Source organism: Strongylocentrotus purpuratus, unplaced genomic scaffold (genome assembly GCF_000002235.5).
Source record: "Strongylocentrotus purpuratus isolate Spur 01 unplaced genomic scaffold, Spur_5.0 spur5_scaffold_21, whole genome shotgun sequence".
NCBI classification, from domain to species: domain Eukaryota; kingdom Metazoa; phylum Echinodermata; class Echinoidea; order Camarodonta; family Strongylocentrotidae; genus Strongylocentrotus; species Strongylocentrotus purpuratus.
In genome coordinates this window covers 39,015,876-39,042,799 of record NW_022145607.1, presented here as the reverse complement: position 1 = coordinate 39,042,799, position 26,924 = coordinate 39,015,876, and the positions used below count along the sequence as shown (strand labels likewise).

Sequence of the window (26,924 nt, the reverse complement as noted above, 5' to 3'; positions counted from 1 at the left end):
AAATTGAAAACTGTATAGCTGATGTAAGGAACTGGATGATTGAGAGTCGCTTAAAACTAAATGATGCAAAAACAGAATTCATTTTGCTTGGCAACAGTAGACAGCTCAGTAAAATTAAGGTTTCTCATGTTCAAGTTGGTTCTGCCCCTGTATCTCCTGTACATCAAGCTAGGAATCTTGGTGTAATATTTGATTCTGCCATGTCACTCGAAACCCATATTTCAAATTGTGTTAAACTGGCCAATTGTAATCTACGTAATATCCGTGCAATTAGGCAATATCTTTCACCTCAATCCACCCAACAGTTAGTACATGCTTTTGTTACTTCGCACCTTGATAATTGCAATTCATTACTCTTTCGACTACCTGCCAACCAAATTAACCGATTGCAAAAAGTTCAGAATGCTGCTGCTCGCCTTGTAACTAACACCAGAATATCATCACATATCACTCCTATCTTGAAATCTCTGCACTGGCTCCCTGTTCAACAGCGTGTGATATATAAAATTCTACTCTTAACCTATCGTGCACTAAATGATCTAGCTCCAGAATATATTTCATCCCTTCTATCACCCCACTCTGCAGGTCGTTCTGGTTTACGTTCATCACATAATATTAGACTTAAAGAAATACGTACCAAAAGAAATTGGGGGGATAGAGCATTTGCATCAGCAGCTCCTTCTTTGTGGAATAAGTTACCTTTCTCTATTCAGACGGCCAACACTCTCTCTACTTTCAAAACTGGGCTTAAAACTCACCTGATGCTCAATGCATATTGTTAAATTTCAATGTTCTTTTTATACAATGCATGCAAAACAATCGCACTGTGCCACATTGTATGTACCTTGCATGGCACCATGAAGTTGTATGATCTAATGCAAGTTAACATTTAATATTTCTTTAATCTTAAGTATGTTAAATATTAATTTAAATTATTTGTATGCGCCTTGAGCATCTCTAGAGATGGATATGTTGCGCTTTATAAATATTGTTATTATTATTATTATTATTATTATTATGTAGCTGCGCTGTATAAATTTTCATATAAGATCACGATATAGCCATGAAAATCTAAAATAGGAAATGTTGTCAGTGGAATGTGATGAAGTCATGGACAACTACCCCTTTCGTCGTGTACAAAAATATCATTGATTTCCGTTTTTCTCTCATAAAGTGCCTTCCTCCTTGGGGAGCTACTCAAAATATATTATAGGTAGTTATAGTATGATATTATAACAGTGTATATGATATCATGATAGGTCCTAGGAGACTATTCCTTGCCGATCCAAACATTTTGAAAAAACAAAAATTTTTATACCTTTTTGTTGTGTTGGTACAAGAGGGAAAGTGGTCCAGCATTTCACCATTTGCAGTGACATTACCGATTCAGCCAATTCGGAGTTTCCATACGTATCTGGAGATTATAACCTTCACAAATTCATAACGTTTATATCTTTTGGTTCATTTCATGCAAACAATTGACTGCAAATATATTTTTTTAATTGTTTTTATTAACATTTTGGAAGTTATTCGAATATTCATCCTCTGAGTAATAATTACAATTTATACAATTTTATGGTACAAAATAGTTTTTCGTCATCATTATAAAACAGACTTGTAAACCACTAATTTCATTGAGTAACTCAGAGTTTGGAGTATATTCATCATTTTGACCTGTTGCACAGAGATCATTATGATTCAACATAATTATGAATAGCAAATTAAGTGTGTATACAGCCTGAAATTTACATTTACATGACAGTTGTTTTTCGCTTATTAAAGAAGCATTACAATCATGAAATGATAGAGTATCAGTCCTGCATATAAAGCATGTTATTTGATTTTTTTCCAATAAAAGTTACAATGAACACAAAACATAATTGAATGAATAACATACAAACACGATACAAATATTGAAACAATTAAGCACTTATAAGAGGAGGAAGAACAAGAAATTTTGTATTTATAAAACAAAACATTAAAAATATAATATGTTTAAAAGTAGATAACTATAAACAATTGTAAGAGGGGTATTGCCACTGGGAATATATCTGGGAGGGGTATAAGTGAATAGGGTTTAAAGTTTTGTAATTGTCCTAGTACTCGTAACATACTTAGTAAAACAGGATTAATTAATTTGACATGAATTATGACCAGTTTAAAACATGCATGTAGGAACAAACCTGAGTATATACAGGTCTATTCACACATAATATGTACGATGAGTATTATGTAATGAGGTTGGAATCTTGAATCCATTTCCTGGATATAAGCAAATGGTTATATGGTACATGTACCACTATTCTGCAAACATTATAATATGACAGTGATAATGGAACCAATGCATATATAAGTGGAATAAAAGATGTCAGTTCAATACAATATAGTGGCCATAACCACTTCACGGTTATATATAATATAAAAGTGACAAAGCAGCTAGAATATCGTCTGTTAAGAGCCTGATGGGCGCTAACTCTGTGTTAATACGAACACGTTTGCACGTGACCAACCCCAAACGGACAGCACACTGCCATTATCATACAACGATACTTGACAGGAGCAAAGAAGATAGTGTATGAGTGAAAATTGTGAAACGTCAACAAAATCCCATAATCATACAATAAGGACTGACGTTTAACCATTAAACTACTAGGCTAGAAAACGGCTTTAAGATCTTTTCGACTTGGTAATGAGAATTAATACCTTACCCAAGGCTTTACCAAAGGGCATTAGCATCGACTTGGCTTCAACCCCGGAACCTCCGTGTTACGAGACCACTGCTTTGCCACTGGGCTATTGCTATTTTTTGCTTTTGAAACATACAATTTGTCAGTGTGCGGAACCAGCACAACTCTCATAGGGCAATTGGGTAATTTGCTGCCTCTCTAAGTACAGCATCAGTTAATATTATTTAGAATAAATTAACTTTGTAAATTACTTTGAACAAAAATGGCAGTGTTCCTCTCTATAACACTCATTTTGTCAGATTGTTTAAACTTTTTGTCTTTCCAGTTGGGAAACAATATAGCTAGTCCACAATAATTCAATCTTTTCATTTCTAATCACATCTAATCTGCCTCGAAATATTTCGATGCAATATTTATGTGTTATACAGATGTTCACGGTATAATTGTATAAACATTTGGAATTATGTATTTTAACAAGATATTTGACATTTTGGATATGTTTGATTTATTATTTGATATCTATATAGTAATTGTGGTTTAACAAAATGTTAAAAATGCATGTTCATAGATTTGTTAATACATTTTTCTATAATATAATTTAATATTATCATTTCGTATTCAGCACCTAGTACAAATTCGACACCAAATATCTACAGACTTTTTAAACATTGAGATTTCCCTTTGAGCATTTTATAACAATCACTGTCAAAGTGATGGAGGTTCTTCATGACCAGCTTTTGTTTGCTCCCTCTTGAATACATATAACGTACCGTCAGTGCATAAATACATAATGATTTTATAACCTTCATGAGCACGTATCCAGTAGTTGGTGTTTACAATTTTGGTACAAATAATCTTTATTCTGCTCATACGTAGATTGTTTCTGCGAACTGGTTCTTACAATCAAATGTGCTATAAAAACATCTTTTATAGTGGTCAATTGCTTTGGTCAAGTTCACACAGTTTACTTTGCTCAAATGATTTCATCAGCACTTCTTGAGGCCATATTGTGTATTCAATTGTAAATCCTACAGGTCGCTGTCATCAGACAGGTAATTATCATAATCATCAATAACTCTCCACTCCTTTCTCGAATAGATCCGAATTTCCTTTCCGACAATCACGATAACTCGGTCATTGCCGTAATTGCTCATGATCTGCCTTTCATCAACTGTAACGCCATCGGACGCGTCGAGCTGATCGATGACGTACTCGAGGAGACCACCATCATCCAAAGAATGCTTGGTGAGCGTGAAGGTGCGACTTCCACAGGAGGAGGATAGAACGTAGAGGGCGTCACTCTCTGTGCAGGAGATGGACAAGTACATCCTGCCAGGTTCCTTGATTTCATGCTGGATTCTACCGTCTTCATCAGTGATGATGACGCCTTTCTTGTCCTCTCGAAGAAACGCCAGCTGACCAGTCTTCGCCGCAGCAACGCTTGCAACCCCGAAAGGAACTTCGAAGCTATCACTTTGTGGATCATGATATGATCTCTGAAACTCATGTTTATTGGGTCGATGTCGGTATACTGTTGCGGATTGGAATGAAAAGGCGTTTTTTCCGGCGAAATGTGTCTTCTGTTCTGTTGTCGTTATCGACGTTGACGTTTTCCTTCCGGTTCCTAGAACTTTCTTTCGCACATCAGGTGACGACAAGCCTTAAAATGATAAATGGACAGTACGAAAAACAAAATTACTTTTATTTAGGATTTACTAACTTTAACGATAAAAATTTCACGTATTGTTAAAAAACTATAGCCCTTTCTGTTTCTCAAATTAATGTTACATGGGGTAATACTTACAAGACATATTTTATTCGCCAGGAGTGTCATTTTTTTATAGACATGGCGCATCATAAATGTTTACTATTATTACTATTATTATTATTATTATTATTATTATAAACTTCATATTTTTCAAAAATGTGCTGTTTGTGTCATCAATGATTCTAACTATATGACTTTAAGTGCTCCCTTGTTTTATGATCTGAAATGTTTGCCGGTCTTTGATCTCATAAAATGTAACATTTTAGTATTCATGTTAAAACACTTCATAACAAAAGGCGGATCAAGAGGGGGGGGGGGGGCACCCCTGGGGAATAACAGGTAAAAACACGTTAAATTTACCTTTTTAAATTTTTTTAAAGACGGGCCCCCTCCCCTGGTGCTCATGGGGGAAGGGGAAGGGATGCGATTTTCAAATTGTCTGGGAAAAAAAATTAGTGCTCACTACCCCCCCCCCGTATCATTTTGATGATTCCAAACTAATACATATGTAAACCACATGATCTAGCTTTCCAAACACTTCCACACAGTTTTTTTTACATTGCAATTGCATGTACTCGTCTTTATCTTTACAAATATATTTCTTACCTGATCCTGGAATGCCCATGGTCAGTGTCGGACTTCCAGTTAAACAGGTCGACATATAGGACGTCTGGACAGGGACAGCTGACGCTTGATATCCGGTGAAAGTTGCACCTGCTGAATTGGCTGTTCTCTGGATCTTATCAGGTGGTGATTTGGAAAGTGTCGAGAATGGTGGTGTCTGTCCCATCTGGTTACCTACATAGATAATCCGTCCTTTGCAATCCGTCGTCATCATTTCTGTGTCAGTGGACCAAGAAGATGGAGTTACTGACTTCATATTCTCGAAAGAAGAGTAGTTACCATTTCTGCCGTTGATTTCAGACAGCTGTACCATACGTATTCCCAATTCGAGATTGTCTCGAAATGATATATACATCACCTGGTCTTGAAACGAAACTGCCACTTCTGCGACAGACTGGTTGTTCTGGACACTAAGAAGTTTGTCATTCCATCCAGATCCCTGGCCATCAAGAGGTCTTTTGTACACGTTTCCTCTGGTTTGCAAGATGACATGACTGTTGTTACAGAAAACGCGGGAGGCAGAAGACTTGGAGTCAAGTTTAAGAGTGGACTTTACTTGCCAAACTCCAGATAACACAACATCAGCATAGGAGGACATTGTCAGTGAAAGATGATGGCTTTGTATTGACGTACCTTTCAGAGCTAAGATGTCATCTACAGCCGCCACTTTGGATTCCTTTGCTAAAAGTTCCTCCATTTTCTTGATGAGGTCATCGGGTAGAGCACTAAACTCAGGTGCTTCATTTGTTACTAAGATACTGTCTGCTTGTGATACCACACGCTCGATATTGTCTGTAATCCCTGAAACGTGGTCTCTGCTGAGCTTTACATTTCTTTTGAATGCCCTCTCGAGCTTGCCTACTTTTGCGAGAAGCTGTTCTTCTGCCTCTTTTAGATACGACATGGCTGCAAGCGTGGCAGCAGCAGTGCTTTCTCGCATCTCTTGGAATGTTTTGGCTGCACCGGCTCGCTCTTTCTTCTCGACCTTATTCATGCTCCATTCCATCTCCTCCTTCTGCTGCTGACACCTATCCCGAAGACGTCCTATCTCTTTTTGCATTTCATTGAAAATGTGCCGCAACGTTGTACAGTCGTGCCCATTGTGTTCTAGAACAACGCAGTCTCTGCATATGCGAAGTTTGCAGGTTTTGCAGTAGTAGCTCATCAACTCCCAGTGTTCTGCACACTTGGATGGGTTCCTCTTTTCAGAATCCTCCAAAGGGCTAACCTTCACCTTCCCGTTGTTGATGTCCGAGAGCAGGACAGTGCGATGGTTCGTATACTTGAGCTTCATCCTTTCGTGGGACTCGGTACACGATTGGCAGATAAATTCAAAGCAATCTCTACAGTAGGTTATCAGTGGAGTTTCAGTATCCCCACAGCTATCACATCCTTTTTTACTCGAGTCCAGTTTGGTCTTCAGGACTTCAAGGATTCCACATGTGAGCGGGTCAGACTTGAGACCTGACACACCTTTTCCCGGTAGAGTCGATGTTTTCCGGCACATCGGACATTTCAAGCGCGAGTTTGCTTCTCCTTCTGAAGAAATGACCATTTCCAAGCACTTCTCGCAGAATGTATGATCACATGAAGAGAGATGCCTTGGGCTGGTAAGGACCTGCATACAGACCGCACAACACAGCTCCTTCTCAAGTTTTTCAACAGATTTTGCTGCAGCCATCCTGTGATTTTCGATCAAAACTAGAAATGTGATTTGGTCTCTAATAGGCTAATTATCAACGATTCCGTCTAAAGGCCTCCAATTTAAGGCAACACCGCATGACTTGTAAGAACACAACTCTAGTCGCTAACTGACACTGGCTCTGAGAATAACTACAGTAACATGAGTATATATTATACAAAATTGTGTGGGGATTCCCCGCCGCAACTGTAATTCGTATACTTCTCGTACATTTACATCATAAAGCAGTGGTGGATGTGCCATTGTGCAAATACGTTAGCGGTGCGCTGGTATTCCCCAGTCACATGCACAAGACAACCCGGAACATATTTACTTATTTTATTCATAACATATTTTCATAATCACAAAGGTCAGGTCTTAACAATGGTTGTTAAAGTCCACAAATATCACAACATGGACCTATTATGAACGCTGTTTATACACAAGTGGAATCAATGAATGCCTGCAGAAGAATCGCTGAATGATAATTTTTATATCTAAGCTATTGTCGGAGGTTACAGCCCACGTACTGTATTTAACAATTTGAGCTCAATGTAGGCCTATATTTGGTAGGGGTTGGAGCAGGTGGGGGGGGGGGGGGCGTCAGATTTTGATACTTTTCATAGGACAGATGCGAAGCGTAGGTCTAGGTCCCCGGGCAATGGAAATATGAGGATAATGAATTGCGAGAGCATGATATAAATTACCGTTACAATGGAAGGATTGGGGAGAGCTAAATTATTTTCTCTTCATGTTATTTCACAACTCTCCATTTCTCTCTGTTTTTTCATGATATATACCGTTACAATGGAAGGATTGGGGAGAGCTAAATTATTTTCTCTTCATGTTATTTCACAACTCTCCCTTTCTCTCTGTTTTTCTTCTTTTCTCTAGTTTTTCACGTTTAATTTGTTTGTTTTTGTTGGAATTACTGTGTCCCCCCCACCACCGAGCGTCGCCTCTGCACAAAAGACATGAAGAGCAGAGTGTCCTATTTACTTGTCACGGTGTCATGCCCCCCCCCAGTCCCTGACGACAGGGTTCAGATACACTATCGTCAATGAATAACTCGGCATAGCGATGACGACGATTAATATATATTATAACAAAATATGTCTCCTGCAGTACTCATAGGAACACAATTCTTGAACCATGGCAGGCCTTTCATGCCGTTGGTTGCTCCCGCAATTTGTCTCTCAAGGGACGAGTAAATCGTTGTCACAAATCTCCGGAGTTGACATTTCCTTCATTTATATCGTGTGGAAGAAAAAAAAAATGACTTTGATTATATACCTTGGAAGGAAACTTGATTATGCCCTATAACATATTTAATCTTGAACCAGATATAAAATTAGAAGAAAAATGCGCGAAAAATTTAAATCTTCAGATGATTTTTTTTGTCTTCAACAATAAACTATCCACAAAAATAAAAATCTTTAGATTTGTAATCATGGTGTGCACGTCCCTAAAAGATGGTGATAACAACCAGTGCCATGACAGGCCTGCCATAGTTCCATTCTAACTTTAGTCGATATCAGTCTTTGTGAAACATGGCCCTTGTCATACTGGAGAGGCTCATAATCATTAAGGTGAAATGTAAATTGAGCTTATATATGTATGTATTGGCCGATCAGCATTTGTTAACAAGGCTTTAATCCATTTGCTATTACATTTTTCTCGAGTGAACACGGTAACAAAGTCGTATTAAAATAGTGATAGCAGCAAAAATTGTTGCTGTCATGGTCAGGGGCTAATCTAGCATTTTTCTTAGGGGGGGGGGGGGGGTATCGACCCGCATAGCGGCGATGCGATTTTCTTTTTGCTATTTTGAAACCTCGTAAGTGATGTTAATTGTTGCCATATACTAACATCTACTAATGGGCCTACTCTGTGGGTCTGGACATATGATGCCGTTTTTGTATGCACATCACATTTTCACTTGGCAGCCCGGGGGGGGGGGGGGTTAAACCCCCTACCCCCCCCCGTAGATCCACCTCTGATGGTTATGCAAACACTGTGCTCTTGGTTGGTGGTAACGTTCACTGGCTCGTGAACAGCTAAAACTCAAGCTACGTTACACATCATAGTGAGATGAATAAGAACAGCCATGCATGGAAGCATTGATAACAAATAGTTTTTTTTTCTTCATTAAAGAACAGATGAAATGTAGTACCATCAATATTGCCAACAAATACATTGCTGTAGTTGATGACGTAGTCTGGGTTTGATTTAGTCATTGGGGGAGAGTACTTATGTCATGGTGATATATTGCAGGCACAAAGCCTAGCTTATCAACTGTTGTGACTCAGACCATGGACCTATTCTGTTGTTGTTGTTTTAGCTTTTATGGCGTGTATCATTCATTTATGAATAATTACGCCGAATTCAAATTGCATTAACGATTTTGAATGAAGCAGAAAAGAGAAGGGGAAAAATGCTTAGACTGACAGAGCGGAACTCTGCTCCAGGTTTCATGAACTGTGGTACGTCTACACCTGTAGACTAGGGTTCGGGGTGGGTGATCGCTGGATGAAATGCTACAAAAGAAGGCTTTTGATCGAAGGACGGGAGGGTTTGGAAGAGGGGCGTCATATTCTTTTTGCGTCTCCCTAGACCTCACCATTTTAGTAGAGCTCCCATTAATCATCATTAACACAATTAATTATTGCTCGTCAACATCGAACATTGCGAACACCATGATCATCATTATCTTTACCACTGGAATTAAAATCATTGAGAATAAATCAATTCAATATAATACTTTTGAAATTAATTATAAGGAAAGGAAAAGACGGTTAACAAATGTTTTCCCATTTTTGAGAAATTGTATGAATCTGTTTTCCTGTCCTATAAACGATCCATTTGAGTAATCAGCTATGTGGCACCAGTGCATCCCTTCACTAAACCGTCATCCCATTGAAACACGTGTTAAATCTAATACACGCACTTAAATATGCTGTCGGCAAACTAGTATGGCGGTTTCGTGAAAATAAGCCCTGGTTGACATTTACCATTCAAAAGCATGCTAAATTTCAAATTTAGTTTAGTCTTTAATTAATCACTGATTGAATATCTCCATGATTTTAGAATTGTTAGATCATAAACAGAAGAAAAAAAAGAATTGTATAAAACATACAGAACGAAATACACGATATACATGACTCGAAATTGCACACCACTTTGTGGCTATTAGTAGTTGTGTTAAAACCATGTCTATTCTTTCATAATTCCATTCATATAACCAATCATTCCTTCTTTCATTCGCGTATTCACTCACGTAATTATTCGATAAAATGCTATGATATCTTAAGGAGCAAAGTCCATAATGGAAAACCGTCAATCTAATGTGTAAACAGATATAATATTGAGACAGGGCTACATATAATAAAATATTATTACTCTTTTTCCAATTGCTTTTGGAAATGATGAAAGAATAGGTAATAACAATAATATTAGTTAAACTGGGCCCACTTAGATGTAGGGTTTTGGACCCCGTCCAATATCACGAATGCATAAAGAAACCCATATCATATTGAGCAGCGCGACAGCAGAATTACAACAAAAGGGAAGACATTAATTTGATGACTACGAAATTCTAAAATCGTCAACGCTTAAACTTATTTTAAACTTAAATAGGGGATTAAAAATATCTTAACAATCATTCAGAGTTCGCAGAAACAGCTTTCCAATCTACATTTTATTTTTTGCCAAAATATCTGATCAGAAATACGAAAGACACGTTCCAAACAGCAAACGCAACTTGTAACAAATAGACGATCATGAAGAAATCTATTGATTGATTGAATCGTTTTATTATGATAACAAAAATCGAACATGCAGCCCAAGAGCCAAAAATATTCAAATTATGATGGAAATTAAATAGTACCAATCACCAATGATTATGCCGAAACAAGACGAACAGAATTATATAGTGCATCAACCCTGCAAAAATTACACCGAACAAATCCTCGAAAATAACAATTAACATTATAAAAGTTTAATTTCATGTCATTCATTTCATGAAGTAAGAAGAACAGGAGAAAAAAAGGGGCGGCAGACTGAAGAAGGAAAAGCGTAGGTAATGACAATAGGTAGAGGGGAATGGACAGAAAGAATAAGATACAGACAGAGAAGGAAAGGAATGGGAAGTTGAGAGGAAGGCCAGGCACGAGGAGGTAAACGTTTGACGTCAACCTTTTGAATTTCAATTTCATATCCACTCGACAGAGAAGAAGGTGTACATGAAAATGACGATAGCGATGAGTAGGATCATGCAGAAGTACAGGAATTTCTTGGCTCTTGGGTCCTGCTCCAGAGACCCGAGCTTGCGGTTGTGCAGCCCCTGTTCTCGAGCCAACCTTCGACCTTCTTCTGTTTCCTCACCGTAGCCACAGAACCACGCCAAGACTCGCTGCTGGAGTGGCGGCTTTGGACGCTCCTCATCCTCAATGACGGCTAAAGAGATTGATCACACATTGAAGATGTAATGATCATTAAATCGTTGGGTCAATTAGTCATTGTGACAGTTATAGTAATAGACTAATAGTATCAGTAATAGTCATAATAAAAGTTATAGTTAAATTTAAAGTAATAGTCAGAGTAATAGTCTATCGTAGGTCAAAATTCACTTCAACCGCACCTCTTCTGAAAGACCTTCACTGGTTGCCAGTCCGTCAACAAATTTCATTCAAAATGTTGTTAATTTGTAAAGTCATTGAGTGGTCAAGCTCCTAGTCACATAACGGAATTGCTTCAAGTCCAGTCACACAGTCGTAGCCTGCGCAGTTCCACAGATAAATTATTGTTCCAGATTCCTCATGACAAAACCAAAGTAACTCTCGGGGACCGTGCTTTCGCTATTGGTGCCCCCAAACTATGGAATAGCTTGCCAATATAAATACGAAGCACTCCATCTCTCAGTGTCTTCAAATCCAAATTAAAAACATATTTGTTCAATTGAGAGATCCTATTTTGTAGAATTTAGTATAAAAAAGGAGCTCTGAACCAGCGCAGCTGAATATATTTTCAAAGCTGCGCTATATAAATGTATTATTATTATTACTATTATCATTATTATCCTTATTGTTATTATTATCATTATTATTATTATTATTATTATTATTATAATTATTATTATTATTATTATTAATAATAATAGTCAGAGTAAGAGTCAGAGTAATAGTCATAGTAATCGTCTTAGTAATACGAAGATAAATGTTAACAGTTCGATAAATAACAAGAATAGTAATAGTTATGGTAAAAGTAATAGTAGCAGTTAATTAAATTCGGAAAATACATGTAAGTAATATGTAATAAAGAAAAGGATTAATAGGATATAATAAGAATATTTAAAAGGTGGAAATGAAACGATGTTATTTTTTTACCCTTTAAGAGTGTAATCAGAAATGAATGACACGTGCTACTGTAAAAAAAATTCTCACCATGTCCATTTTTAACCTCTATGACGTCTTGGCTCAACATCTGATAGTCTTTCTCTTCATTTATATCGCTATGAAGCTGCTTCTCATCTGGTCGCTCAAGCTTTAGGTATCGAGTGAAGAACGTCGTTCGGATCACCTTCATATATAGGCATAAGAAATGAGATCAAAGTTTAAAGCCCGACTGCACTACTTATAGCTACTTGCGCCCTCTATATAGCAGACAATCCCGAATCGGTGCCTGTTGGTCCCCCATGATCCTCATTTTCTGATTTGATGAGATAACCCCCTCTCAGTGACCTTGCAGGGAGGTCTAATCCCCCTGGCCAAACTAGTGCAGACGGGCTTTAAAGCCCACCCACACACTATTATACGATCCTCCTACCATCCGATTTTCAAAGAAGTTACAATTGTATTGGATCTGACCATTTACACTATCATCTATTTTAATTTTGGTGATATATAATGATAAGAAAACTACCAACCGGAATGTAGAGCGATGACCCAATTATTCGAAGTAAGCCGGCGATTGCCATGTTCGCACCCATTTACATGTTCACACAAATATTGAAATAGCATAAAAGATTGATTCTAATAATAATAATATCATTCAGTTCTTGTATAGCGCATAATACGTTATGAAATAACATCTCTATGCGCTTCCAAAGAGATTTGGAAATTATTACCCTAGCTTTAGCTCCGGCAGCCGTTATCAGCGCACAGTACATTTCAAGGGATAATCCTACCAGGTACCCATTTACATCACCTGGGTTGAGTGTGGCAAATGTAAATAAATGTCTTGCCAAAGGACATGAGAAAGTCTTTGCAAGAGCGTACCCGATACTTGGGCAGAGGTTCGGTCATGAGACTGATGATGATGACGGAGGCGAAGACGATGATGAAGAGGATCATGTTGAAGTAGAAATAGTGAAGCTTGACCACCATGGGTCGGGTATCTTCGTCCCAACAAGACGGATCCGGATAGATAAAGTCGAGGATTAACCGGATGAGACCGACTGAAGCTCCAATTATCAAACCCCAAAAAGTGCCCTAAAATCGAAGATATAAAAACATTAAAAAACATAACGTGTATAAGGAATGATAATACATTTATAAAACAATCATCAAAACAATCATCAAGAGAATGTAAGCAATTACGACCAAAGTTTGTTTACATGTCCAATTTTATTGTATATTCCTGTTCATGCTTTTGATTAGGCAGAGAGCCAAAAGAAAGCAATTGAATCTTGAAATCATAAACCATAACAGTTCACATGCATTTGACGAAATCGATATTTTCTTCATTAATTTAACACTGCTGATTGAGACTAACATGCTTGAAAATTAAAAAAACGTTGTCAATTATTTTGTATCACTTTGATTTCAAAAACAATTTCATGTTCACCCGCTGCCTTCTAAATGTATCAAGTTGAAGCATGCCTCAAACCGGACAATTATAACAAACTCCTGGGGTCCTAGGACATTATCTTCTTATAATGAAACCTTGTCTTATAAGGGTTAAACAATATAATGCATGGATGTGAGAAGGTTAACATGAAGGTTCCACTGTATGTTGAATGATCAAAGCCAGTCAGACATAATTTTGGAAAGCCGCTATCAGGCAAATACTTCTTAAACAGCGAATACAACAAAGTGAATATAGAACTCTCATCTTTTAACGTGAGGCAGTGTGTATACGAAAGGCATAGTAAAAAATTAACCTCATGTTAGTTTATTCTTTTGGAAAATAACGCTCAATTATATAATTACAATAACTCAATTATATCCTTAATCCTTGAATAATTAGTCATAAATAATATCTTTCAAATGGCAAACATTTCAAATAAATACATCAACACCATTATTTCTGAAAAAAATATATGTCAACAGCAGATTGATTCCCCCCCCTCGCCTTTTGTAGACAATACTCTGCATTGAACAATGAGGGCTCTACATTAACTGAGTAATATTCGCTTTTTTCCAAGTCTTTGTATGTTAGCGGTTTTCAGAAAATGTCTCAGGCAGACTGTCCTATTATTATTAATCATACATTGAAATCTCCTGATAAAGAACAATGTTTCGAGCCTCAAGTTTATTTACACTCATGAAAAGATAATGATAGAAACAAATATAAATACAAGTTTTAAAACACATACACATAATAACACACTTTTACAACATCAGCGAAACATCGGGGTAAAATGAATTGAATTTAGATCGGAGGAGCTAGCAGAGGCCAAAGTCCTGTCAAAAGGCTAGCTCGATGCTGAAATTAAAATATCATTATATGATATTAGAAGTGAAAAGAAAGAAAGAATATGTTATATGTTGCCTGTCTTACTTCCTTGCATTCTTTTGTTTAGCTTTGATAATACCAGGTTTCATTTTTATTCATAACAAGGTAATTATTTTGTTATATATCTAGCCTTACAGGTGTGCTTGGAAGAAAAGTGCAAATAGAACGCAACGGGTGAACGAAGTCATGAAGGTTTGCTACGAACCTTTTCATTGGCTCTTGGCCAGAGGACGGCGAGGATATAGACGGCTGCCACGGTAGGTGTGACGCGACCTTGGATGCGGGTAAAGTACTTGAGAAGGTTGTCTCCTTGAAGAAGGTCAATGACCGGGATCCAGAGAACACTCAGCGCGGTCATCACGAGAACGATCACCCTAGAATTATTAGAGAATAAAATATGATCGACATCGTACTTTACCATAAAATGAAGCTTGTATTTTGTAACAACGTTGAAGCGAACGGAGCGTCTTCACAAACACACACACCCACACGCACACATACAATGTACACGCACACGCACAAACAAAAACATTAAATTGATAAAAGTTAGCGATCTTAATTTCATAACAATTGAGATAACTAAACTCCATTTAAGTGTGAAAATTGCCATATTTAATTGCCGTTCGTTTCCTGCTCTATGTTAATACCTACAAATTCGTGCCTTATCAATCTGATTATACTTGCCATTTAAGATAATAAAAAAAAGACTAACAAAATACCGATTTCTCAATAGTGAACCTTACAACATACTTTTTACTTTGTGTAGTAGTAAATAAATTTATGATTAAAAAAAAAAGTTTCATGTTTTTGGCTTTTCCCGCCAACCATGCTGCCAATGGGGTATATATTGAATTCTAAAGTTAGGGTAAGTATGTGCAAAAAAGAATTCTGCATAATTTCGGAATACTACAAAAACTACCCTCTTAGCTACATTTTTCTAAAACTGCCTGGACAAGTGGGCCCTGTGTGGCTGTGTTATATACTTTTGAGCAAGTTTAATGAATTAATTTGATCGCAACTTGAATCATTCGCAAGTCGCAACTGTGTAGTAACGAGAGAAGAGTCTCTAAGTTTGCGACTGGTCGATTGCAGGACTTGCGATCCACCTGGACCAACCATCACTCTTTTATGAGACAGGTCGTAACTTGCATAATAATAATAAGTATAATGGTCATTCATACTGCGCTATATATATTACGAAATACAATAGCGCTTACAAATAAAGGTTATATGATTATTTACTGAAATATAATGTTCTTTTTTCAGAACAGTTTGGTTTTCGTAAAAACCATAGCACTGATCTGAGTATTGTGAATTTTACTAAAAATATTCTACATGAAATTAATAATGGAATGTTTTGTTATGGATTGTTTATGGATCTATCTAAGGCATTTGACACCATCGACCACCATATTTTACTTAAAAAACTGTACCATTACGGTATACGCGGTATACCTCATCAGTGGTTTTCTGATTATTTGTTTAATAGAAAACAATATGTGGTGGTCGATGGTGTCGAATCTGATTATATGGATGTAAATACTGGAGTTCCGCAAGGATCGGTTCTCGGACCACTTTTATTTATCATATATATTAACGATATAATCAGTTCATCCAAATTACTTATGTTTTCATTATTTGCTGATGATACGGTTGTATATTATTCTCATTCTAATGTAGCATGCTTAGTTTCTAATTTAAATGAAGAGTTAATAAAATTGAATGATTGGTTTAAATGTAATAAATTATTTTTGAATTATGAAAAAACAAAATATGTAATTTTTCACACAAAGAAAAAGAAAGTTCCAAATGTCACCAATCCTGTTAAAATAGCGAATGTAAATATTGAACGAGAACTAAGTGTTATTTTTTTAGGTACTAATACTGAAGAAACTCTAGATTGGAAATGTCATATTGATTATGTTTGTTCTAAAATTTCTAGAAGTATGGGTGTTTTATCTAGACTAAAGAATTTTCTCCCAAGGAACATATTAATGAATATTTACAATGCAACACTTCTTCCCCACTTAAATTATTGCAATATCATTTGGGGTAATACTTACAAAACAAAACTGTTCAAGATTTATATGTTACAGAAACGTGCAGCTCGGTTAATAACAAATAGTCATTATATGTCTCCAAGTTTACCATTATTTATTAAACTGAAAATTATTCCTGTATATGATTTGATCAAACTTAATACATGTATATTTATGTTTAAATTTCATAAAAACCTGTTACCATCTGTTTTTAATAATATGTTCCAAACAAATTCTTCTGTTCACAATTACCCCACTCGTCAACGTCTAAATTTACATCACCCACTCTGTCGTTCAACTTTAATGTATAATTCTTTATCATTTGTTGGGGTACGGGAGTGGAATTCCTTGAATTATGACCTAAGATCCAGTTCTACAATTACCAGATTTAAATCAATGTATAAAAAAAGTATTTTTCAATCCATGCTTGAGTATAAAAAAAGTATTTTTCAATCCATGCTTGAGTAAGTACTTCTCTTTCCCATCTTTTTTCTACTTTTATCTCTTTCTGCCCTATTTTCGCTTCCTTCTATTCTTTCTCTGTAACCTTTATGAACGTGCGTGTGTGTTGATGTACGGGTGCGTACTTGTATTATTTAAGTCCTTTACTTTGTATTGTTAATTTATGTGCATTATCTTGTTATTGTTTGTTTGCAGGGCCCGATTACAAGCAGATTTCTGCTTCTTAGGGGTCCTAACCATTATATTGTATATTGTATATTGTATTTTCATTGTAAATTGTTTTTATACTGGTTAAATAAATGAAATGAAAAAAAAAAAAAAAATACGGTAACAAGACACAAAAGTCACTTTTTTTAAAAATATGTTGGCAGATTTTGAATCATTCTAATTGAGTATGATATATATTTTAGAAAAAGGTTACGCTAGATCTATATCGTTTATCGGCAGCAAAAAAAAAAGTTAATTTGGGAATTACGAATCCAGAAGTTTCATTAATTTTATAGAACAAAGGTGCATGTGGGCCCGCATGCGGGTAGGTAAGGAACAATTATGTTGGGAAGGTAAGAGGGGAACTTTTGCTGATTCATTTGTAAAAAAAGAGGAATGGTTAGAACTGCACACGTTGAGCAAAAGAAAGACAACAGAGTCTTTAAACACAGGGGATGCTTGTGTTCTAGCCCACCTCTACCCCCCCCCCCCAAAAAAAAAAAGAAAAAAAAAGTGCTACAGGATTTTGAATACTCTTGATTCCTCCCTCCATCTTTTGCAGAGAGAAAAATAAATAAAAAGTTATTGCAGGAATCTATCCTTGATAGTATAAGGGCATGATGGCGGGTCAACAATAAGTTCTAATTGAATAATCATAGAAATAAATAATGGGTTTTCTGACAGTATTAACAAATTGAGAGCCTTGGTTGCAAATTTTATGCGGATGATAAAACTAAACCATACCTTCCAACAATCATCATCTCTCTGTTGCTGGGCTTTGTATGGTAGTATTTCTCTCGGACGAACTGCCAGATATCAACAGTGAAAAGGGTACTGATGCTATTAAGCAGTGACGTCATACTGCTGACAATGGCAGATAGCATTACGGCAAACATAACTCCTCGAAGACCTGGAAAAGGAAGGGGAGGAAGTTACGTCATACGGAAATGTGTTGGCAGCAATAAGTGTTGAAGATTGTTTAGTCCTTAACGAATTCAACCCCGATCTTTGTTATGGATTTAGATATCCTCAAATATTTCAGCAAAAACTGTCCATGTGACTTTTTATAATCAAATAACAATGCATCGAAAAGGAAATATCATTAGTGATAGTAAAGTGAAAGTAAAGAAACATGCTATAAAACAAACTTTGATCTTGATAAACTAATTGCACATAATTTCTTAACGGACCAAACGAAAGTTCATATACCCTATTTTTTCTAGATCATTGCATATTTCAGTCAATAAGCGATGTTAAGCAATAAAATGAAAAAAGCCAGTTGATACAAGAGATGAAAGAGAAAGCAAAACAGAAAATGACAAAGGATAAAAGACAATTTAGCAAAAGAACGAAGGATAAAGAACAAAGCGGCAAACTATAATTCATATATGGACCATTTAATGAAGATTTCATTCGAAATTAAAATGTGCATCGTTAAGAAAACCAAGAGGAATTATTGCATAACTTAAAGAAGGTTTTCAAAGTATGCAAATATGTTCATCAAATTTCTGTTGCAAAGATCCTTAAAGTTCCGATTTTGGAAATAAAATGGGCTACAATTTCAACTGAACCTGTTCAAGACTGGAAGATACTTTACCCTATCCTTTAAAATGTTGCCTTTCTACGAAACTTCGTTATTTCAGTTCAGAATTTTACATCAAATACTACTTGTCAACAAATATATTCACATTATAGACATAGCTTATTCTAATTTATGTACATTTTGCTTATCCTATGTTGAAAGTATTTCACACTTGTTTTGGGAATGCCCTGTTATGCATCAATTCATTCAAGACTTCCAAAGCTCTATTCTAAACAATGAAGTGCTTTTGAATAAAAATCATTTTGTTTGGTTTCCTAGATGGTACGCAATCTATCTATAATTTTGTTATTTTATATGCAAAACATTATATATTCTCTGCGAAATACAAAAGGGAACAGCTATCTTTGAATAATTTTAAGAAGATGCTTAAACATTGTTTTGAAGTTGAGTGGGTTCTTTGTATCAAACGCAATGAATTTGTTGGATCATTTGATAAATGGAGACATGTGCAACTGATGTAATAATGTTTGTTTTACCCATATGTTACGTGTACTTTGTTCAAATCTATTGTTTTGTTCTCGCTTAAGAATGATTGAATACTTTTTTCCTTTGGATAAAAAAACTAAAAAACAGTGTACTGAAGTCGAGGAAGAGCCATTGAACTCACCTGCTGGCATGATCCCTAGGACGAGAGTTGGGTAGGCAGTGTTACTACAACCCTTTGGGTTCCCGCAAGCTTCCATACACGTTTCCGGTGAAGCACATGCTACGGTATCTACATAACCATATCACAGTGATAGTAATAATAATAATGATGACAACATAGATAATAACGGTAACGATAATGGTAATAATGATAATGATGATGATGACAGCATTAATAACGGTTATGAGAACAGTAACGATGATAATATGTAATAGAGGTGTAGAAGCGTCCTTGGCTCTCGAATACGCCACCGGCCTCTGAATCCCATGGTTTTGCGGTTTAAAAATGATATTTGAGTTTCAAACTGCTGTTTGTATTTGTGATATCAGGCTTAGCTAAAGTCTGTCCTTTTAATTTCCCTTTTAACAAATTATTTACTAGTTTTTATTTTTGGTACACTATTGTATTCTATTAAATTAAATCAATATTATTTAATGGACGTTTCACTTTCGTTTCGACCTAATTTCTGCTAATTTTTAATGATGTTAAAAAAACACATATTAAATCAAATCGATTAAACTCTCTGTCAAAATTGGTATAATTACAGGTTAACACTGATTAATGTCTAACGAATTACGATAGTGGCTTGGTGGGATTCGACCCATGGCATTAGTATCATCGTTATCATATTCATTGTTTACCTGTGTAGAGGACCCTGGCAATCATTCCTGGTATAACAGTCATGAAGAGGGGTAATATCTTACAGAACCCAGCGAACAGGCACCCACCCTGGGCGTGGGAGAGACTCTTTGCTGCTAAGGCACGCTGGACCATCACCTTGGAAGAAGGAATTGATAAGTAATAAAACATATTACATAATCATGTTCATTGTGGGCCTTTGTTTCTAATGGTAGCACTGTTTTGTCAGCTTTGGGGCATATTATTTACTATGCGCCCATATATGTCCCCCCCCCCATATCAGCGTATTTCTTGTCAAAAATCTCTACTATGAGGCAATTTGAAAATACAAGTTAAAATTATTCCGAGAACGTAAGAAAAGCAAGTTTACATTCACACGGTGATATACCGCAGCGACTGAATTGGTAGTAACCCCTCTCAAAGCAGTATTATTGCTAAGGTTTATTCTATCATCTTTTATTCTCCCAATCAAGGTTATAAAGACTCTGACGCCTATCGCCTACCTGTTCGGCGCACCAGTAAGTCAGAGAGGATAGAGTCTGCCCAATCAAGAACCCTAACCAAGGAAAACTGGAGGTGAACGGATCGATGTCTCGAAGCATCTGGAAGGAATCCTCCTTTGGTATACCGCAGGTGTAGTTTGGTGTGTTAAGAGTGGCATTTGGGATGGCCTGAAAGTATCTGATCTTCAGCTCCTGGAAGCTACCGATCTCACCGTAACCTTCGAAAGAATGTTGCATACAGGGCGTATCATAATAAAGGATATTGAAGTTTAATGACGATTTATATGAAAACTACTGATTTCATAATCAAGCATTTTATGACTGTTGTAAAGGACAGAATGTCCTCTTTTTAATGACACCCCGATCATACTACTACTGTCACAGTTGACTGAATAACAAAGCATTGCTGTCCACCATGTGAAAGGTGCACTGTGCCAAGTTTGATAACATTTCCTTCTTAGACACATAATCCACTCATTGTTCAGCATTTCAATATGTCTGGGCTGACACAAGCACTAATCTTTAGAATTTATCTGTGAATGCTAACTTGTCACAGTGCACCTTTCACATGGTGGACAGCAATGCTTTGTTATTCAGTCAACTGTGACAGTAGTAGTATGATCGGGGTGTCATTAAAAAGAGGACATTCTGTCCTTTACAACAGACATAAAATGCTTGATTATGAAATCAGTAGTTTTCATATAAATCGTCATTAAACTTCAATATCCTTTATTATGATACGCCCTGTATAGTAGAGTTATCATCATCACCAAACAACCAACCACACAACAACTGTACACAAGGTAACATGTTTTGGGGGGACGTGTTTATTAGTTGGGAGGGGTGAGTGAGTGGGGGTGCGTGAGGATGTGTGTGGTAAGGGAAAGAGAGAGAGAGAGATAGGGAGAGAGAGAAACTGATTATGTTTGTATATACGCATCAAACATTATGAATTATGATTAGTTACATTTGGGACCGACCTTCAACGTCACCGAACGACTTAACTCAGTTTCGAACCTGGGTCGGGTCAGAGCCAGTGTGTAGGTGACAGAGAGCTGACCGTACTACAGACATTAACAATAGACCAAATCATATCTCCCTTAAAGCCTATCTGCACTAGTTTGGCCAGGACGTATTTGACCTCCCTGCGTGGTCACTGGCAGGTGGTTATGACTTAAATCAGCTCTCAATTAACAAAGAAAAAGAGGACCGCCATTTGGGATCAACGGGTACCACTTAGGCATTGTTGTCTGTATAGAGGGAGTAAGTAGCTAAAACTAGTGCAGTCTCGCTTTAGGCCTAAATATTTAACATTATAAAATTATGACGTAGATCCTAATCAAAAGATTGTTTGAAAGCGTACACGTGACCGGGCATTTATTTAGCCTAACGCGAAATTTGGATTGACGATCATGTTTTGCGATCGCAACCATTGAGATTTATCGTTTTACTTTTACTCGCAAAAATGGCTGCCGCGGAATTTAAAACGCATTAGTTATGTAATTTAGATCTAGATCAGTCATAGATGTAGACCTAGAATTAGCAATACACGGACTTTGAGATGAGGGAGATTTATCAAATAACAAGGATCCACGTCATAATTTTATAAATCAAATAATACACAGCATTTTGTTCGGGCGTGTTAGACTGTTCCAAAGGTACCTTGCATGTGGGTAATTCTTACTAATGCCCTCACTGCATTGCATTATTGTATAATATTGTGGGACTGAGAGAAAAAAAGGGGTTATGAATGCTGAACCTAATCACTAGTTGGCCGACGGGTAAATAAAACCAATAGCTTATACCTAAGGTCCTCAGATAACGCAGATCGGAATGTTTTACATCCAAATATTTAGCAGGTTCATACGGAAATTCTGGAATTATGGTCGATTGAAAGTTTGAAGGGTGCGAAGAGGAGGAGGGTCTATTATACCCCAGGCTCTTCTTACACTAACATAACTCTTGTGTAAATATGGGGGAAGGGGTGTACGAAAGAGATGATAATAATCCATGAGTCTATGATGGCATTCGTCAATTATTCAAACACTGGCCAAGATAAATCTTGTAATTTCCAGGACACCTACGAGCTTTCGATTATATTTCCCTTGCGAACCACAAAAGATAACATATTACCATTGTACGAGGGCGCAAGAGTTTCCTTCTTTTTTAGCCTTTTTTAACAACGTAGGTGGGAAAAATTCCCATGTGTTTAGTCCAACTTAAGTACACTTACTTAATACCATCAGTATGATGCCACCGATGATAATGATGAACACTTGTACGGTGTCGGTGTAAATGACAGCTGCCAATCCACCTTAATTTATAAATGAAATAACATAGTGTAACAATTAACAGTTGGAGATGCAATAAAAACATATTTATATTTTCGGTATCAAATCTAATTGAATTATACATTATATTCTTATTTCTTTGCATCTTTTACCACCGGTCACAGACGTCTGGGAGGGGGGGGGGGGTGGGGGGCGAGTCGTGGCTTTGTAGTCTTTACTTTGAGGCAAAGCCCTGTCTAAACATAAACCGATAACTTTACATTTACATAAGGTTTCCGTAATGTATCTTGTTCCTTTTGACGTGTGTATGATACCATTACCAACCAATAAAACCAACACATAAAGCCAACACCATTAAATATGTACTTCCGTTTCAAAACAAAGGATTTCACAACAGGCACTCAGAAAACAAAGAAATACAAACAAGGGACATTTATCTTTATATAGATTTCTAAAAGAAACGCAATTTTAACAGTTCAGCAAGGTGAAGGAATTATTTTGTAAGTAAAGTTGTTCGGATCTACATCATGCCATTCTTTTTCTTCTAACTACATTTGCGAAAGATTTAATACCTATATGAAAAAAGGGTGTACGGGGTGTACGGTCGTTATTTCATCCATCTTTTGTTTCACATGTAGCAAAGAGAGTGAAGACAACAACAACATACCTGTAACGGTGAAAATGGCCACGAAGATAAGAAGTATGCCAATGGCTGCATACTGGTTCCATCCTAACGCCTGAGTGATGAACAAGGCTCCCGAATACAAATCCACCTTTTGCATGAAACATGGAAGTTAGGGTATAAGCAGAACAGACTTAACTGAATATGTTCATGTCATTGGTGATATAACTTGAAAATTACTCTTTTCATCACCATCAGTATAAATTGATATGTGTCGGTGAGTTGTCGCTCGCCGTGCTGGAAGCTTCTTCAGACAATGCATAGGTCTAGTGAAGAAAGAACTAATTTTCATCTTTTGCAGAGGTAGGGGAAATGGAGGAGTGATTCAAATTAGGAAATACGGGAACTCGTAGGTATAACATCTAATCTGTACAGAGATGTTTTCTGGTTCTCTCAGCGAAAACAAGTTGAATAGTTCCTGTGGAAAGGTAGGTGATGTGGTTTTGGAAGGAATGGGGGAGAATGGCCGATCAAAGGAAAACAGATAGACTACATCAATGAGAACGGATGAATTGGTAATAGGATTTTTCCAAGTAACATAATTTAAAACCAAGACCTCTTGACCCATAAAGGCCCGGTCACACAGAGGGGACGCATGGGGGACGCACGGCCGGCGCATGGAAAATTTGCAATTTTGGCCAGTGCGTTGTCGTTCGCTAGGCGTGCGTAGGAAAACGCCATCAACCGCGGACCACTCCATAGAAAACTACCTCAAACCGCGGACGTATAGTACCTGCAATGGGGGACCATCCACGGTTGCGATACCGGTTCCGCCGTATCAAATTTAAAATTTTGAATATTAGATGTCACAGCGTGTAGGCAACATCGACTGGATCAGTCCGATGTGTATCGCGAAATGTCACAGCGCCCCCTTTTGACTGCGCGGGAGAGGCGCTCTCTACCTGGATCATCCCATAGGAGGTACGTCCGCGGTTTGATGTAGTTTTCTATGGAGTGGTCCGCGGTTGCTGGTGATTACCTACGCACACAAACACAAGTACTAAACTTGGTCCACGGTTGACAGCATTTCCCTGTAGTGGTGCGTCGATCACTCGTTACTCGTTCGTCGAGCTCGCTGGACCCACGCTATGCATTCGTCGTCATTCGCTGTGTGCGTCGGCATATGAACATATTTGACCCACATTCGGGCAAAAGATCAATGAGTCATTTTGTGTACCTCCCACACAACGAACGTTCGAGTGCACTAGAGCGTAACACCAAGGTACCGGACTCTTCGATTTTTTTTTTAATGAAATATGGGTTTATCGTATAAAACTGGGGAGAGTGTGAATGTCAACACCGCTGTGCGTGCGTGACTTGTCAACACTCTCCCTCTCTTTCTCTCTGTTTCTCTCTCCCCTCTTCTTCTCCCAAAAAAGGAAAACAAATCAGGACAATATATATGTATGTCTAGTAGATACAGATGCACATCACAATGCATAAGTCAATTGTCATCCCTCCGTCTAAGATGGGCGGGATCACCCTGCAATATGAATACGCGATTCCTTCACTAGCAGATCGACCATGAATATTTAGATCTGCTCATCATGCAGTGAGTTCTGAGTGCCATTAATTTGCTAAATTTCATGGAAATTAAAGAGTCCAGTGTCTCGTGAGAGATATAATCTAATCCCTACACACCTGTTTTGTAAAAGATCGTCCATAATATCTAAATTCCCTTCATTAAATTGCTGAAATCAACGTAAAATGTGTCTTTTCCATCGCCGGAGCCGAGTCAAATTTGGTGGTAGAAATACGGCTGCGAGCACGGTGTGTAAGCCTCATTGTCCGCTGTGTAAAAACTTCGCTTACGCACTTGCATATATTATAGAGGTCGATGTGTAAGTTTGTAAAAGCTATTTTTTATTGGATTGAAATTGGCCCTACTTTCTCCACAACCAATCAAATTATGTTATTATTATTATTATTATTTATTCGGCAAAACAAAGTGTATACAGAGGATTACATAGAAGAAAAAAATCATACAAAACAAAGGATGAAAATCATCGTGATTCCCATGAGCAATTACAAGTTGCCAGGAATGGGGCAGGCAAACTAAATCACCGAAACCGTGAAGGTCCCACATTCCGACATGCAGTACTCATGGGAGATCACTACATAAATACATTGTAACAAGTAACAAGAGTATAGCAAAAATCAATATGACAATGGTAAAAGAAGAAACTCAAATTTTTAAATTAATCAATAAAGTATAAATTATTTCATATGTTTTTTAAGGAAAATTATAAAGAGCCTTCCAATAAAAGCAACATGTCTTCGTATTGGACAAATATAAAGTGGAACAAATACGAATGATGGACTCCGTCTTGGTATCAAAATACAGGCTAGGGGTGTCCAGTTATTTGACATAAATATTTTACGGTTGAATTATACAAAATTAAAATATACAAATGTGCTTTTGTGTTATATATGAGATAATATTTAAGGGGCAGAAATGCAAATGGTTGGCAAGAATTGTAAACTACAAACTATTCCTTTACAGTGTTCGTTTTTAAACCAAGAATCATATAAAATCAAACCAATTATAGAAAAACAGGGGGTAATGTACTTTCAAGGCAAAGAAATTACAGAAGCTGTTCAATTGACAATAGTAATACATACACTGTAGTGGAAGATAGTAGATAGTAGTAATTTTAAGTTACTGTAATAATCAAGTTAAGCAGGAGTATACCAGTATTATCATCTAAAAACAAAAGGTATAATAACTGATCATCCTACAATAAAATAAGCGGATAAAACACATGTATATATACTAAAAACCTAATAGAGCTGAGAAAAGATTTGGCTTTTCAATTTGGATTGCCAAGTTTGATATTGGGACAATAGAAAGTCATTACGGAGTTCTACAGGGAATTCATCCCAGAAGCGAGGAAAGAGATACAAAGCGGTATTATTCAAACGCTGTGTTCGGGCAAGTAGGTGATGAAACTTCAGTTCATTAGGGCGGCGTGTTATCATCAGAATATTTTGTATAACTACATCACAGTCAATGAATCTATAAAGAGATTTACAAATGAATGACATCAGCAAGTACTTTCTACGAGACTCAAGTGTGTACCAGTTAAGTGACCTTAGACGCTGATTGTAGGGCATCTGTTGTCGGTACTGTTTTAGTATCAGACGAGTTGCTCTACGTTGGATGCTTTCTAATCTGTCACATAGATTACGATTGACAGGGAACCAAGCTGGTATACCATATTCAACAAGCGGAAGAACAAGTGCTTTATACAGACAAAGTAGGGCCGGTGATGAGAGACCCCCAGAAACGGAAGTGATGAGACCTAACATACGATTTGCACGTGAGACAACATAATCAACATGTGAATCCCACTTCAGG

At 37.0% G+C, this 26,924-nt stretch overlaps 2 protein-coding genes across 5 annotated transcripts in view; both read right to left on the bottom strand.

The window, feature by feature from the left end:
- Positions 1-2,990: 2,990 nt before the first annotated feature.
- On the bottom strand, positions 2,991-6,760 carry LOC105442550. Its single transcript, XM_011674768.2, has 2 exons — positions 5,062-6,760; positions 2,991-4,347 (listed from the first exon to the last, which is right to left on the bottom strand). The coding sequence occupies exons 1-2, from the start codon at positions 6,758-6,760 to the stop codon at positions 3,716-3,718; spliced, it is 2,331 nt and encodes a 776-aa protein (XP_011673070.2). The 3' UTR covers positions 2,991-3,715.
- A 3,792-nt stretch (positions 6,761-10,552) lies between these two features.
- LOC587278 (sodium/myo-inositol cotransporter 2) overlaps positions 10,553-26,924 on the bottom strand; it is a 33,643-nt gene continuing 17,271 nt past the window's right edge. For all 4 annotated transcript variants that reach the window (XM_787016.5, XM_011674778.2, XM_003723487.3 and 1 more), the window contains 10 exons: positions 23,552-23,657; positions 22,827-22,907; positions 20,594-20,811; positions 20,093-20,228; positions 19,413-19,520; positions 17,947-18,112; positions 14,700-14,868; positions 13,036-13,248; positions 12,202-12,337; positions 10,553-11,215 (listed from right to left, as the gene is read on the bottom strand). In XM_787016.5, coding sequence (XP_792109.3) covers positions 10,971-11,215; positions 12,202-12,337; positions 13,036-13,248; positions 14,700-14,868; positions 17,947-18,112; positions 19,413-19,520; positions 20,093-20,228; positions 20,594-20,811; positions 22,827-22,907; positions 23,552-23,657 — 1,578 coding nt within the window. In that variant the 3' untranslated portion in view covers positions 10,553-10,970. The remainder of the gene's footprint in view (positions 11,216-12,201; positions 12,338-13,035; positions 13,249-14,699; positions 14,869-17,946; positions 18,113-19,412; positions 19,521-20,092; positions 20,229-20,593; positions 20,812-22,826; positions 22,908-23,551; positions 23,658-26,924) is intronic.